At 40.6% G+C, this 15,329-nt stretch overlaps 1 protein-coding gene across 2 annotated transcripts in view; it reads left to right on the top strand.

Annotated features, from left to right (window-relative positions):
- The window catches only part of sntg1 (syntrophin, gamma 1), an 82,953-nt gene extending 80,510 nt beyond the window's left edge, over nt 1–2,443 (top strand). For both annotated transcript variants that reach the window (XM_015956737.3, XM_015956736.3), the window contains 2 exons: nt 351–461; nt 596–2,443. In XM_015956737.3, the coding sequence (XP_015812223.3) occupies nt 351–461; nt 596–778 (294 nt within the window). In that variant the 3' untranslated portion in view covers nt 779–2,443. The remainder of the gene's footprint in view (nt 1–350; nt 462–595) is intronic.
- Nucleotides 2,444–15,329: the final 12,886 nt, after the last annotated feature.

The following is a 15,329-nucleotide window of genomic DNA, read 5'->3' as shown; positions in this document are numbered from 1 at the left end:
GTCCACCTGAGGAGTCGGAAAAGTGACTCACTGTGCCGCTTTTGTTTACTCATTTCAACACTAATTGAGTCACTGAAGCGCTGCTAGTTCATGCAAATTCATACTGTGGCATTTCAGACCACCCACCTTCCCACCCCGTCCCGGGCAGAAATAACACATTTAGATCACACAACAACCCGTACCTGACTGATCTGCTGACGCGCCCCATTTCTAACCAGATCCAAGTGGACTTCAATAATTCATGAGAAAAGAAGTCACACAAGAAGGACTTCATTAAATAAATAGGAGTAAATAAGAACTGACTCAGATGCATGTTTTATTTTAAGATGTGTGTCATCTGTGGGTTTCAGGTGGTCCTGTGGAGATACAAGTTCTCACAGCTAAAAGGATCATCTGATGATGGGAAAAGCAAGATCAAATTTTTATTCCAAAATCAAGAATCTAAATCAATCGAAGCAAAAGTAGGTTTGGGTTCAGTTTAAACTTTCACAAAATAATAATGATAATAATAATAATAATAATAATAATAGTAATAAAAGTTTAAAATAAAATAAAACTTGTCTAATTATTGATTTCTGATCTTGAACCTTTTTAGGAGTTGGAGTTCTCGAACCTGTTCGCCGTGCTCCACTGTATCCACGCTTTTTTTGCTGCCAAAGTTGCTTGTCTGGACCCGGTGTTTGTGGAGAGCCAAGGCACCGCAACAAACTCTGGGATTCCTTCTCTCTCCAACGTCTCCTGCAACTCACAGACTCCAAAACTCAAATACAACACTTGACGGGTGCTGCTTTCTCCGGACCTCTTTTAAAAGGTAAAGGAAGGCCATACAGTTATTTATCCTCACATACCACGTTGGACAGGTGGAGATGGATCAGGACCAGACTATTACTGTATGATGGACACACACATGTGGAATAACAGACCTCTCAGCAGATTCCAGGAATACCTTTTGGACCTGATATTGAACTTTTACTTTGAAAAACTTCACACAGAGACTTGGACACAAATTGTGATGGTTCTTTTTTTCTCTTGGGCCTCAGACATCCCTCGTAATCAAGATTTTAAACAGAGAAATGCAGGTATTTTCCCATAGTAGTTTGTGTTTTTATGTAATTCTGTAAATCTGGAGCTAGTTGCATAAAACTATGGATTTATAACCAAAACAGAATGTGCACTATGTTGTTTGATGGGTCTTCTTTTATGAATCTAAACGCAGGCTCGTTTGAAATGGTTGTGGAGTATATTATTGAAAAAATGTAATAAAAACACACCAGTCGAGTAAAATAGTTTAATTTCATGCTAAATTTTGTTGCCTTTTTCTGGTTTTTCCTTTCATATTTGCACATTATTCCAGTATAAATCCAAGCTTGTGTGACAGAAAAAGGTATTAACATGCTTTTTTGTGTGCAGAAGCTGTTTATGCATCTGGCTCCTGAAGTCAAAGCAGAACAGATCGTTATCTTGAATTTGCCATCACTTAAACCATGCAGAGTCAAGATTCTGGGTGTGATTATGTGATATCGTTGCACCGCCTTTGCTTACTTTTTCCCTGTAATTGAGGTAAAGAACATATTAAAATAATTTAATTTAGTCTGGATTGAATTGCAGAAGTGTCTGCTTGCAGCATCGGTGAGTCAAACAGTTTTTTTTAGCATTTTACCGGGTAACATGGGATCACTGAATGTGCAGATTGTATAAAAGTGTACCTTTCTTTAAAATATCTGGTTTATTGATAAATCCGACAAATAACACTGAAACGTGATCATAAACAACATTCATGATGTACATAAACTCTGAAATTCAAATGAACTAAAATAATAACAAATTACTTGTTGGGATTAAGGCTCTTGTTAATCTGATGTGCACTTTAGGTAGATTCCCTCATCTTCTTTAATTCCATGAAGCAGTCCAGAAGAATAAAATCAGCCATGGTGTGCTTTTTCCAGACTGTTTTATCTCCGCTTGACTTCACCTTGTAAATATAACTTAAGAGATTATAAAGAGGAAAACAGAAATATCTAGCATCCTGGCCTCCAAAGGTTTTAAGTTACCCCCTTTAAACTCCACTCGGCTTTAAAACTGCTTATAAATGCTGCAGAGGCAGCTAAAATATCATATTTACAAAGAGTTCAGGTCAATTAGTGTGATTAGTCATGCTCTTACCTCCCATTAACAAACAGAAAAGCCCCCCCGGGTAAGTAAACTCCAGAGGATAGCAAATTAAACGGCTCGGTAAAGTGTATTTGTACTGTGCAGCAAGTGTCTGATGGAAACTGATGGTGGTGCTGTCTATGCAAAGAAAGTCTGTGTGATGCTTTAAAACAACGATCAAATGACTGCATATAACACAAGGTCTAGAAGATGAGGTGTATTTTATTTTTCACAGATGTTTTATTAACAAATATGCAGTGTAATAAATCAATAAAGAAGACCTTTTATATCACGGCTCAGTCATGGCTGGCTTTACTTTGCAGTGCTTTGCACAAAAGAAAACATTGCAAATTAATTAAACACACTTGCATGCCTTCATTATGACAGATCTACACTATGAATAGACTGGCGGGGGTTTTCTCATCTGAAAAATATTCCTGGAGATGCCGTCGAGGTTCTCTGTGTCTCGGCGTGGCATCTAATGAAAGATGCTATTTACCGCTGACCAGGATATCTCTGCGTCTGCTTCCTCTTTCTTTATCTGCCTTTCGTCAGTCCCAAGTGCAATACCTAAAGCTCTTTATAAACAGCAAACACCCAAGTCTGAGACAGCAGCTTTTCACATTTGAGCAAATAAGAAAAATAAACAAATAAAAATCTTGACAACTGTTATATCTCATTTACTTCACTCTGGCAGGTTTATTGCCCAGCACTTTAGTTGAGTTTGGGGTTTTATATTTGGATTTTGGGTTCACAAAAACAGCCATGCATGAAGCAATAAAGAAATCTATATATATATATCTTTACTTCTGCATTCTCTCTGGCCAAACTGGGATCAGTCTGCATTAACTGGATGCGTGCGTAAGTGCAGACCAAAACAGGGTTCATGCAGGAACCCTAGAGTTGAATCTACTATACTTTACTACCATTTTTTCTACCTCTAAAATATGTTTTACCACCAACTCGCCATCAAGCATGTATGGCCTGTATTTGTGTAGCACCTTCTTATTCACCCATTTTCACACACATTCACACACTGGTGGTGATGAGCTACGATGTAGCCACAGCTGCACTGGGGCACACTGACAGAGGCGAGGCCTGCCGAACACTGGCGCCACCGGTCCCTCCGACCACCACAAGCAGGCAATGTGGTTCAGGAGTCTTGCCCAAGGACACAATAGCAGCATTCACTGGTCATCAAACCTGCAGCCTTCCAGATATACAACCCGCTCTAACTCCTGAGCTACTGCTGTCCTGACATTCAAATGAACTCAAATATGTACATCCAGCCTGTTGTAACCAGAACTGCAGCAGACACACGTTTACAGTCTGGTTTAAATCTGCTGAAGGAAAATATGCCGTAAATAGTTTATATAGTCAGTGGAATTCTGGGCTATTCTAACACGTATGCATGATCTCCTGGAAGGACTAGCTTCTATGGATTTGTCATGAACAATTAATTTAGATGTGTCTCTTCCTTTTATAGCTATCTCATAATTTATTTTTGCTCATTTTTATTTTGTTCTCTAAACCACTGGAACTTGCTGATAACATATTTTTATTTATCTAATGAAATAAATGAATTAAATCAGTGGTTATCTGTACTTGAGGACTTTTTTAATCAAATATTTTTCACATTTACTGATTAATATTATTTACTTCTACTTGAGTAGAAATATATAAAAGTAATGCTCTTACTAGAGAACAATCTTTGTCTGGTGCATACATCCCATAATGAATGCGTTTACATCAGTCATCTGACCAATAGCCAACCAAACATGAACCAAAAGGCTCTGATAACAGAAAAGGTTCAGGAATGATACATAAAATGCATTATTACTATTATATATTTTATATTTGGATTCAGCTTGAACAGACAGCAAAATCATTCATACTATTTCACATTTCCTCTTAAATTACCTCAGATTAACTTACCTAAAAGGATTTTAAACCAGTTAACTTGTTATTTTGGCTCTTTTCATATTTTTATAAGTTATAACTTTAGTTAAATGGATCTCATGTTACTCTGACTTCCTGACGTTTCTTGTTTTTGTGTGTCCTTTAGTTTTTGTGTAAGAATTTCCATAAAATAATGTATTCAAAAGGAAATACGGATGTTTCTGTCTTTGTTAATAGTTTACAATATGGTTAAGTTTTCCCGCGGGTGAAGCACAGCGTTGCTAAGCAACCAACTTTCCAGCTCGCGCACTTACTCTCCGTTCAAACTCAGTGTAAAACAACCGCTAAAACGGCTTTCAGAAGAAGTTCTCAGTGAAATGAGCATCAGAAATGATGTTGGTTCGGGCGGAGAAGGGGAAGCTGAGGAAAACTCGTCAGGAGAAGCGGCAGAGACTGACAGAAACACAGAAGACGACCACCCACCTGCACCCGCGGAGGACCTGGTAGTCACCCCCAGGGAACAACAGGAGACTTCGTTACAAGGTTTGGATTAAAATTATAAATACACTGCTCACAAGAATTAAAGAAACACTTTTTTTTTATTGGGCCTGGCATGAAATCAGTTAAACCTGTCTGATAATTTCCTGGTTGATTAGCTGAGGGCATTGTTAATCACTTTCAGCTTTATTGGTGTTCATGGACTTAACGACAGGTGCACTAAAGTGGCAACAATTACAAAACCCTCAAAACAGGACTGGTTTAACATGTAGAGGTCATTTCAAGTTTCTCCCTCTTGCTCTTTTTCGGCTGGTTTTCCACTCGTGCTAGTTTTGGCTCTCTACTGGCAGTATGAAGCAATTACTTAACCCTACAGAAGTGCACAGGTTGTCCAACTTCTCCAGGATGGCACATCCACACGTGCTGCAGCAAGAAGGTTTAATGTGTCTCCCAGCACAATCTCCAGATCATGGAGGAGATTTCAGGAGACTGGCGGTTATTCTCGGAGCGCTGGACAGGGCCGTAGAAGGTCCACAACCCATCAGCAGGACTGATACTTGCTCTTTTGTGCAAGGTGGAACAGGCTGAGCACTGCTCGTGCCCTACAGAATGACCTCCAGAGGGCCACTGGTGTGAATGTCTCTACCCAAACAATCAGGAACAGACTTCATGAAGATGGCCTGAGGGCCCGACGTCCTGTAGTGGGCCCTGTGCTCACTGCCCAGCACCGTAGAGCTTGACTGGCATTTGCTCAAGAACACCAGAATTGGCAAGTCCGCCACTGGCGCCCTGTACTTTTTTCAGACGAGAGCAGGTTCATCCTGAGCACCTGTGATAGACGTGAAAGTCTGGAGAAGACAAGGAGAACGTTATGCTGCCTGCAACATCATTCAACATGACAGGTTTGGTGGTGGATCAGTGATGGTCTGGGGAGGCATATCCATGGAGGGACGCACAGACCTCTACTGCATAGGAAATGGTGCTCTGACTGCCATAAGGTATCGAGATAAAATCCTTGAACCCTTTGTCAGACCCTACGCTGATGCAGTAGGTCCTGGTTTTCTCCTAATGCACGACAATGCCTGACCTCATGTGGCAAGAGTATGCAGGCAGTACCTGCAGGATGAAGGAATTGAAACAATTGAATGGCCTTCACGATCCCCTGACTTAAACCCAATAGAACATCTGTGGGACATTATGTTTCGGTCCATTAGGCAGTGCCAGGTTGCTCCTCGGACTGTACAAGAGCTCAGGGATGCCCTCACACAGATCTGGGAGGAAATGCCACAAGACACCATCCGTTGTCTCATTAGGAGCACACCCCGACGTTGTCAAGCATGCACACAAGCTCATGGGGGCCACACAAGATACTGAAAAGCAATTAGAGTTGCAGAAATTAAGTTTTTGAAATAATGGACTAGCCTGCCACAACTTCATTTCACTCCGATTTTAGGGTGTCTACACAATTGAGCCCTCTGTAGGCTGATAACTTTTATTTCCATTAAAAGACTTGACATCCTTTTGTTCCTAAGACATTGCCCTGTCGTTATTTGTATAGATATCCAACTTCATATTGAGATCTGATGTATCTAATGTGTTTCTTTAAAGTGTTCCTTTCATTTTTGTGAGCAGTGTATATATATATATATATATATATATATATATATATATATATATATATATATATATATATATATATATATATATATATATATTACCATATTATTAAGTTCACACATCTGTAAAGAGTTAATTAATAGCACACTTGATAGGTTTTGCTCCACCATGTCATTTTCAGTCTGCATTTAATGGCCAAAATCACAGCCGTCAAAATGACTGCTAGGAGTTCCAGCATTAGAATTCTGGGAGGTCTTCAATTTTTCTGAGTTTTCATTGAATTACTGAACTGCATTTCCACCACTGAATGGCACGAATCAGTAATATTTATAAATCTATTTGTTAATTTTTAATACATTTTCCACTAACATCAACAATATAATCTTTTTGCAAACTTGTCTTGAACAAAATGGTGTTCTTTCAAAAAGGACAAATTTCTTATAGTAGGTGTTTAGGGGAGAGAAAAACAAACATCATTGGCTGTATTCTCTGATGAAAGTCAGATCTAATCTTAAGAGTTCTGACATTTTTTCCATCCATCCATCAATCATTATTTTAATGTGCTTTGAAATAGTTTAGCGTGTATTTATGTGAGACAACACAACCCCAGCGCCTTGTCTGTGTTGGAACCTTTGGGTTTGTCATGTTGCGGTGTGGGTGGCGGCAGACCATGTGTGGTGGAGCTGACCAGGAGGCAGGAATGCAGGCTCGGATAACATAAAAATGGTTTTAATGGTAGAGGATACAGCAGGAACAACAACACACAACAATGATCCGACAAGGGACACATGCAAGACGGGAGGTATAAATACACAGGGGACAATCAGCAACACACGGGCAGGTTAACAAGGGGCAGGTGAGACCAATAAAACACTAATCAGGGGCAGGAGAGAGTAAGAGTCAAAGGGGGTAGGAGCAGATCCTGACAGTAACCCCCCCAAGGGGCGGATACCAGATGCCCACAAGACCCACATAACTCAGAAGACAAGGGGACCAGGGATCCGGAGCATGGAGGCACAGGGGGTTTCGGAACGAGGACACAGGAACACTGGAGACTTGTGACGTAGACTCGGGACCTCGAGGAACACTGAAGACTCTGGACCTCGGGGGAACTCTGCAGACACAGGGACTCTGGAGACTCGGGACGCAGACTCGGGACCTCGAGGAAACACTGAAGACACAGGGACTCTGGAGACTCGGAACGCAGACTCAGGACCTCGGGGAAACACTGAAGACACAGGGACTCTGGAGACTCAGGACGCAGACTCGAGAACTCTGGGAAACACTGGAGACTCTGGAAAACACTGGAGACTCGGGAAATCAGGAACACACTGGAGACTCGGGAAAACACTGGAGACTCGGGAACTCGGGAAAACACTGGAGACTCGGGAAAACACTGGAGACTCGGGATAACATTGGAGACTCAGGAACTCGGAAAATCACTGGAGACTCTGCAACTCGGGAAAACGCTGGAGAAAACTAGTTCCAGAGCCAGAGCCATGAGTTGAGGTGAGTCCGACTATCTAGTCGGAACCTCTCAACCTCACACACCAACTCAGGTTCCTTCCCCACCAGAGAGGTGACATTCCATGTGCCAAGAGCCAGCTTCTGTAGCCAAGGATCAGACCGCCAAGGTCCCTGCCCTCGACTACCACCCGTCTCACACTGCACCCGACCCTTTTGGCCCCTCCCACGAGTGGTGAGCCCATGGGAAGGGGGACTCACGTTTCCTCTTCGGGCTGTGCCCGGCCGGGCTCCATGGGTGAAAGCCCAGCCACCAGGCGCTCGCCAACGTGCCCCACCTCCAGGCCTGGCTCCAGAGGGGGTCCCGGTGACCCGCGTCCGGGCGAGGGAACATGGTTTCCATTTATATAATTCATCATAAGAGGTTTTCGGGCTGCCCTTTGTCTGATCCCTCACCTAGGAGCTGTTTGCCATGGGTGACCCTACCAGAGGCAGAAAGCCTCAGACAACTTAGCTCCTAGGGTCATTGAGACACTCAAACCCCTCCACCACGGTAAGGTGGGATCCCAGAGAGAAGTATATATATATATAATAAGATTGTTAAACAAAAATTTTGTATTTCCATTGCCTAATCTTAGACCAAATTGAATATTCCGAGGGGACCAAAAGGTAATAGTACTAAAAATAGAGGACACCAACTCGTGGAGAGATTTCCATAACTGTTAGACAGCATCACATTTGTAGAACAGGTGCTCTGTAGTCTCCAGATTTGTTTTACATATGTAGCCATTTTCAACCATAATTTTAAATCTACTTTCAATAAATTCGTTAGAAGGATAAATTTTATTTATAGTTTTAAAATGAACCTCTACATTTTGGGGGAATTGGAAATTTAAAGTAACTCGTCAGGTTAATAGATATTTCAGCTTTATTATAATCTCTAAAGATTAGTGAGCTCTTTGCTATACCAGGATATAGAGTTCTTACAAATACTGCCTTCAAAACGTATTATTGCATTTCTCATTCATTAGGTCTATATTGCCTAATTTAGCTTTATGTAAATTTGGAGTTGGTGTATTTAAATTGTTTATTGATAGGATCAGAACCATTGGGATATTTTGTGTAATCTTTCTGTAAACATCACTAGAGCAGGTCAAATTATATTTAGAGTTAAAATCCTCCAAATCAAGTATACTACCCATATCATCCATTAGATGCACAATAGACCAAACCGATTTTGTCATCCACTCTTGTACAAACATTGATTTACTCCTGCTCAATATGACCCTGTTGTTCCACAGTGGTACATTGTGTGGACTGAAATTATGTTTAAACATCATCTGCCAGTTTAAAAGAAACTGTTTATGAAACTTTGAGTTTTATCGGCAGTTTAGACATTTCAAAATCACAGACTAATAAAAGGCCAATACCTCCGACTTTGTCAAACACAAAATAAGGTAAGACAGAACAAATATCCTCACCATTTTTAAGATAGATTTTAGCCAGTTAATCTTCAACATCCCATTCATAATCTCAAAGTCAACAGCCCTTATACCCCCATCTTTATAGTCCTTTACTAAGTCTACATTTCTGATGTAGTGATGTTTATTTCTCCATATAAAATTAAAATTATTTTTATTAATTTCTTTTATAATTCTAGCTGGGATGGGTAGGGAGTATGCTGGATAGATTAGTCTGGATAATGATTCAATTTTAGTTAATTCATTCTACCAAATACTGTTAGGTCTCTTTGTAACCAATTATTTAAAATAATTTAGCCTTTATCAACAGGATCTAGAATATTATTTTTTTCTCACTAATTTCTCCACATTTGGTTTTCCAAATTCCTAAATATTTCATCTGACTTTTAACCGACATTCCATACAGTGAAGAATCAGAATGGCTGTGGATACTCATTAGTTCACATTTGTCCAACTTTTAGTGCAAACCAGAAGCTCGCGAGAAAGGCTTAATTGTATTTAAGGCTAAAGGCATTTGTTCTTTATTTTTTAGAAAAAGAGTTGTATCATCAGCTAGCTGACTAATAATTAATTTGTGGTTGTTTATGTCTAAACCTTTAATATTTGAATTTAAAACAGTGAGAGCTAACATCTCAGTGGCTATAATAAATAACAAGGGTGAGATGCTGCAGCCCTGTCCAATTCCTCCTTCTACTTGGAATCTGGAGCAAGTACCTTCTGGAAGGGAAACACAACTATTAATATTGTGATGTAACATCACAGTCATATCAATGAAAGTTTTCCCAAACCCAAGATGTTTGAGAGATTGAATAATAAAGCCATGTTCGACTGAATCAAAGGTTTTGTGGAAGTCCAGAAACATCAGATAACTATAATCTATAAGGTCCAGAACCAAGCGGATATTATTATGGATCGGCCTTCCTTTGAGAAATCCTGATAGTGTTGAGCTAATTATTTCTGATATGCCAGTTTTTAATCTAGTTGCTAAAGCTTTTGTAAAAATCGTATAGTCTGTATTTAGAAGGGTAATAGGTCTCAGATTATTTAATACTCTTTTATCTTTCCCAAGTTTTGGAATCAACTGTAGTAACCCTTGTTTCATCATCTCCATCAGCTCCTTTTGATTTATGCATTCCAATAACGCCTGGAATAATAGGATTTTCAATTCTTCCCAAAAATATTTATAGAAGTTAGTTGTTTTTGTCAGGTCCTGGTGAGCGGTTAGATGCCATATTTTTAATAGCACAATCTAATTCCACCAAAGTTAAATCCTTATCGCAAATTTCTTTAAAACAATCATCTATCGATGGAATAAAATCATTAATTTGATCAAAAAAGGCTGTGGTATGTTGTTCTGAATATGAAGACTTGTAAAGGTTAATATAAAATTAAAAACTTCTTTGGAAATGCATTTAGGATCTGTACATTCCTGTACATTTACCCTGAGACTACAGACTGAATTATATATTTGTCTGCGCTTCTCTAAATTACAAAACTAAGCAGTATCCTTTTCTCCCTCTTCTATCCACTTGGCTCTGGATCTCACATAAGCATCTCTGGCATTGTTATTATTCTTAATTTCCACAATAAGTTTACAAATAGTAGTACCAAGTTCTTCATTTTTTAGCAGCTGAGAATTAAATTTCCAATAATCTTTAAAATTATTAGTTTGGTCTTTACTTTTCAAACTAAGAGTTATAGTGCAATGATCACTCAAAGAACTATTCGAAATTACTGTTTCTGTAACATATTGTAAAAGTGAGTTTGAAACAGGCCAATAATCTATCCGTGATCTAATATGACCATTAGGTTTGTGCCAGGTAAACTGTCTGCTTTCCCTGTTCAGTTCTCTCCAGATATCTAATTTGTTAGAAACAGTGAAGTCTTGTATAATTGGATTTCTATGTTCGCTTGATAATTTAGTAAGCCACTATCCATCCACTCATTCGGGGTAACGTTAAAATCACCCCCCACTATCACATGGTCAGTGGGAAATTTTGTGTTAAGTTCTTTTATAATTGTTGATAGCTGATGCAACAAACTCCAGTTTCTTTGATCATCGTTATAACCATAGATGTTAACCAGAATAATCAGAGTATTATCAATATTCAAAAAAGCATGCAATCTAGTGTCCATCTGAATCCACTTTGTTATAAAGAACCTTGCCAGGACATCTGTTAAAACAGCAACACCAGCTGAGCGGTTTGTACCATGACTAAATAGAATAGTATCTCCCCATTGTTGTGACCAAAATCTAACATCTGACTCATTTGAATGAGTTTCCTGAAGAATACAATTTGCTTGTTGCCCGTTGCAGAATAAACAAAACTGCTTTACGCTTAACTGAGTCTTTAATTCCCCTTGTGTTAAAAGAAAGAAAAGAAAAATCATTTAACTGGAACGCTGAACCCATGAAAAAAGGATATTAGAAAGTTTTTGAGGTGGAGTAGAAAAAATATAGAAAAAGTCCCATTTCCACAACTTCCCACTATATCTTCATAACATCTTCCAGTATCTCAGCCTGTACCTGGAGTTTTCTCCATAACGCATTTGCCTTCTATGAAAGCAAAAGCAAAGCACCCCTGAAGCCAGCAGCCTTGCCTTCCTTCCTCGCCTGCTCGATTCTTGGCCACGTTGCTTGTCTGGATCTCCACTCCCCTTGAGTTAGGTCTTCAGTAAAGCAGATCCCTTCTTTGCACACACGAGAATCCTTCGTTCATCTCCAAATGTCATCTCTCACTGCTCCCAAACAGGATGATGATTTGCCTGCGTTTGTTCTCCATCACTCTCCCCACTCTGTGGACAACATCAACCTCCTCATCCATCTTCTCCTTCAGGTCCGGTGCAATCCGCCTTAGAAGCTCCACCACATCTGCTCTAATATTTTTCATTAATCTTCTCGTTTTTTCCTTTAATTCGAAGACACCACCGCCTTTTGTATCATTCTTGCTGCAGTAGTCGTTCTTTCATGTCCTTCTCTATTGTGAGTGAGCCAACCTGATTCTCTAGTTGTTTTATTTTCGACTTGCACTTGTCTAGCTCCTCAGAGTTATGCTGCACTGATTTACCGAGAGAAGCTTACATGGCACTGTGTTGTTGCATCTGTTGGCTAACTTCACCCATGCGGTCGTCAACACGTTTTCCAAGTGTTTCGATAGCTTGCAGTATGGTGTCAGTAGATTTGTTAGGAGTCCTCTTCCTGAGACGTACCTTTGGCCTTCTTTTCCGTGTGTGTTTTTTCTGGAGTGCCTGCAGGAGTTGACGACATTCTGTCTCCCTTGTTGCTACTAGCATTAGCCGTTTCCATCGGGGTTGAATAGTCATGCTCCGTGGTTGTAGGTAGGATATTTTTCGCTGCAACAGTCTTGATGCTGTTGCTCTTCCTCATATTTGGCTGAACTTCCAAAATAAGTCAAGAAAAGTGGGATATTTAACTTCAGAACTAAAACATTGGGACTTTAAGAACTCAAGAGAAATGTGTTTGCTCAGTCCGCCATTTTCCCCAGAACCTACTCCTCTCTTTCTACAGCTCTGGGGAGGCCTGGCTCTTCCGGTGCATCAACTTGTGGCGGAATGGGTCGGTACTAAGCAGAATTTTAAAGCCAAATGTGGCGAAATGGGTCGGTACTAAGCAGAATATTAAAAAGTTATGATCCTGCCAACAACGCCAAATGTGGCGGAGCTCGTGGTAGGGTGCCTTCTTTATGAAGCTTGTCCCTTCAACCTTGATTATTTACTACCCAGACTGGGAGAACACACAACAACGCCACCTTGGGAATTTCACCCAAGGAAATAAAATTAGATACCTCTAGGCACACGTAGGTTCATGCTCCAAAGAGGTGGCAGAAACGAGGTTACAAAAAGTTCTAATTTATTAAACACTATGTTTAATAAAAGACAGTTTCAAAAGTCATTTAAAAATACTAATTTAAAAAAAGGGTAATTTAAACAAAGAAAATAACTAGTGTCACATGGCTGGAGCTTACCAAGGTGTAGTGGGACCACTGAAGGTTTTAGCTAAATAAGAAAAAACTACAAAAATCACCCAAAGCACTAGTGAGCAGTCACGCAGATGTGAAAGGAACCAACACCAGCTTGCACACAGCAGACACCACCAGAGAACCACCACCACCACCCTTGGCTCCAGTCTGGATAAAACAGAGGTTAGAAAACTATTAAATGAACACTGTTAATATAAAATAGTGCTCCAGAGTCCTCATGGGCCGGGGGAGAGGGGATCTCTCCCTCCACTCCAACTGGCACGCTGGGTGGAAAACGTCTGGCGAAGGAGCACTACTAATTGTCCAATCCTTGGCTGCGCTCCAAGTGAGCGGCAACCCAATCGCTCCAGGTTGGTCGGTCAGCTCCGTTGACCCGCTCCTCGGTTGTTTGGGGGTCACGGCAGTGACTCAAAACAATGTTTCACAAGCACCACAACACCTCGGGTCCTAAAAGGTAATAAACCTTGTTAACCCATTTCTTTTCAGAAGAAACTGACATTTTTTTTTTGTTTACACACTTAATTGTATAGTGACTATGAACTCTGTAACGAAGGATTGGGTATCTGGGTTTGAGGTTGAATACTGGATATCGATGGACTATGATACGAAACAATGAACATGAGGTCACCATTCTGTTGTATTTTATTTTCAGTCTTTATTGGTGTGATTAACTCCTTTCCCGATATTAGTTGATATATGTAATTTGTTCTAGATATGTGATTTCATCTTGAGCTACTGGGATTATGTGAATTAGGGATGTGTGTGTGTGAGTGTGTGTGCGGGTATTATCTTACATAAGCAATTGTATGAAAATGTACGAGACCCCAGGAAGACTAGCATCTGCATTTAGGCAGAAGCTAATGAGGATCTCAATAAAACGAAATGAAACGAAACCCCAGAAAATCAGAAAATAGTCATGACTGAGCGTGCAGGGGGGGGGGGGTGCTGCACATACATACCACTCCAACAGTAGGTCACACTAGAAGGTAGACACGCTTCCCGTCAAACAGCACGCAGGTAAATTTACAACTCTCTTATGGAGCTTCCAAATATTGTCTCTGTCTGCATACCAGCCTGTATTAGTTGTCACTAATCTGCTTTTAACAGCTGATCAGAGTACTCACTGCGATCCAACACACATCCAGCTTACACTGCTACTGTCCAAAGTGCAGCTACTTCCGTGAGCAATGAAAGAAACACTGACTGGGTCTGCTTTTTATGCCCACAGCTCCCCTACTGGTGACAGACGGGGTCAGGTGTTCTTTATTATAATCAGGAGCAGGTTACCTCATCCTGCTACAAACCCCAAAATTTTTTCGTCTCAGATGTTCATTTAGAGAAGTCGTGCTTCCGTGCCATGCTAGATCGTTTTTGCATCTTGCAGGTCACCTGTCTTTTCACGGCATCTAGAGTGAAGTGTTCCCATACTTTTGATAGGGATGACCCCGACCGTTCCGAAATTAATATCAGATCAAAAAAACTCTTAACGGATTATACGCATTGGACTGCATCAAAAATCTCAATATCAACAGTCCATTCAGCTTTAAGTTCCATTCCAGCAATTATTTCCAGTAGCGCCCAGATCCAGCATGCATAGTCCACGTGATCAGAACAGTGTGTGCTATAGTGATGTGTCGGTCGCGAACGAACTGGCTCTAAGAGCCGGCTCTTTGAAGTGAATGACGGGAGCTGGCTCATCATTGGGAGCCGTCCCCTCCCCTCCCCCCTGCTTTGGTGAAAGCTACAGGTGATTGGTCAACATGTGTAACTGTGTGTCCAGACTGTCCACACACAGAGCAGTAGGGGCGGGGAGGAGGGAGGATCAGACTCAGACACACAGCAGAGCACATGTGGGTGGAGGGAGACGAGAGGGAATGAGGAGGAGGAAAAAGGCGAGCGAGAGGGAGCAGAGTGCGACAAAGACGGTGAGAAAATGAGCGCCAGCAGTCGGAAAGTGGAGATTTCTTAAAGTGTTCAGTTATTAAATCCATAGAAATGATAAACATTTGATAGATTGCTTTTTTATTTACATTAGTAAATTATTTTACATATGTTTAGCATTATTTTGGTTATAAATGCACTCTACTCAACAGAAAATCTGAGGAGCCACTTTGGTGAGCTGAGCCAAAAGAACCGGCTCTCTAAAAAGAGCCGGAATTCCCATCACTAGTGTGCTAGCAAAATAGCAATGAACAATGTTGGCCATATGGTAGTATTT

The sequence above is a fragment of the Nothobranchius furzeri genome, chromosome 11 (genome assembly GCF_043380555.1).
Source record: "Nothobranchius furzeri strain GRZ-AD chromosome 11, NfurGRZ-RIMD1, whole genome shotgun sequence".
NCBI classification, from domain to species: domain Eukaryota; kingdom Metazoa; phylum Chordata; class Actinopteri; order Cyprinodontiformes; family Nothobranchiidae; genus Nothobranchius; species Nothobranchius furzeri.
This window is presented reverse-complemented; position numbering and strand designations above follow the sequence as displayed.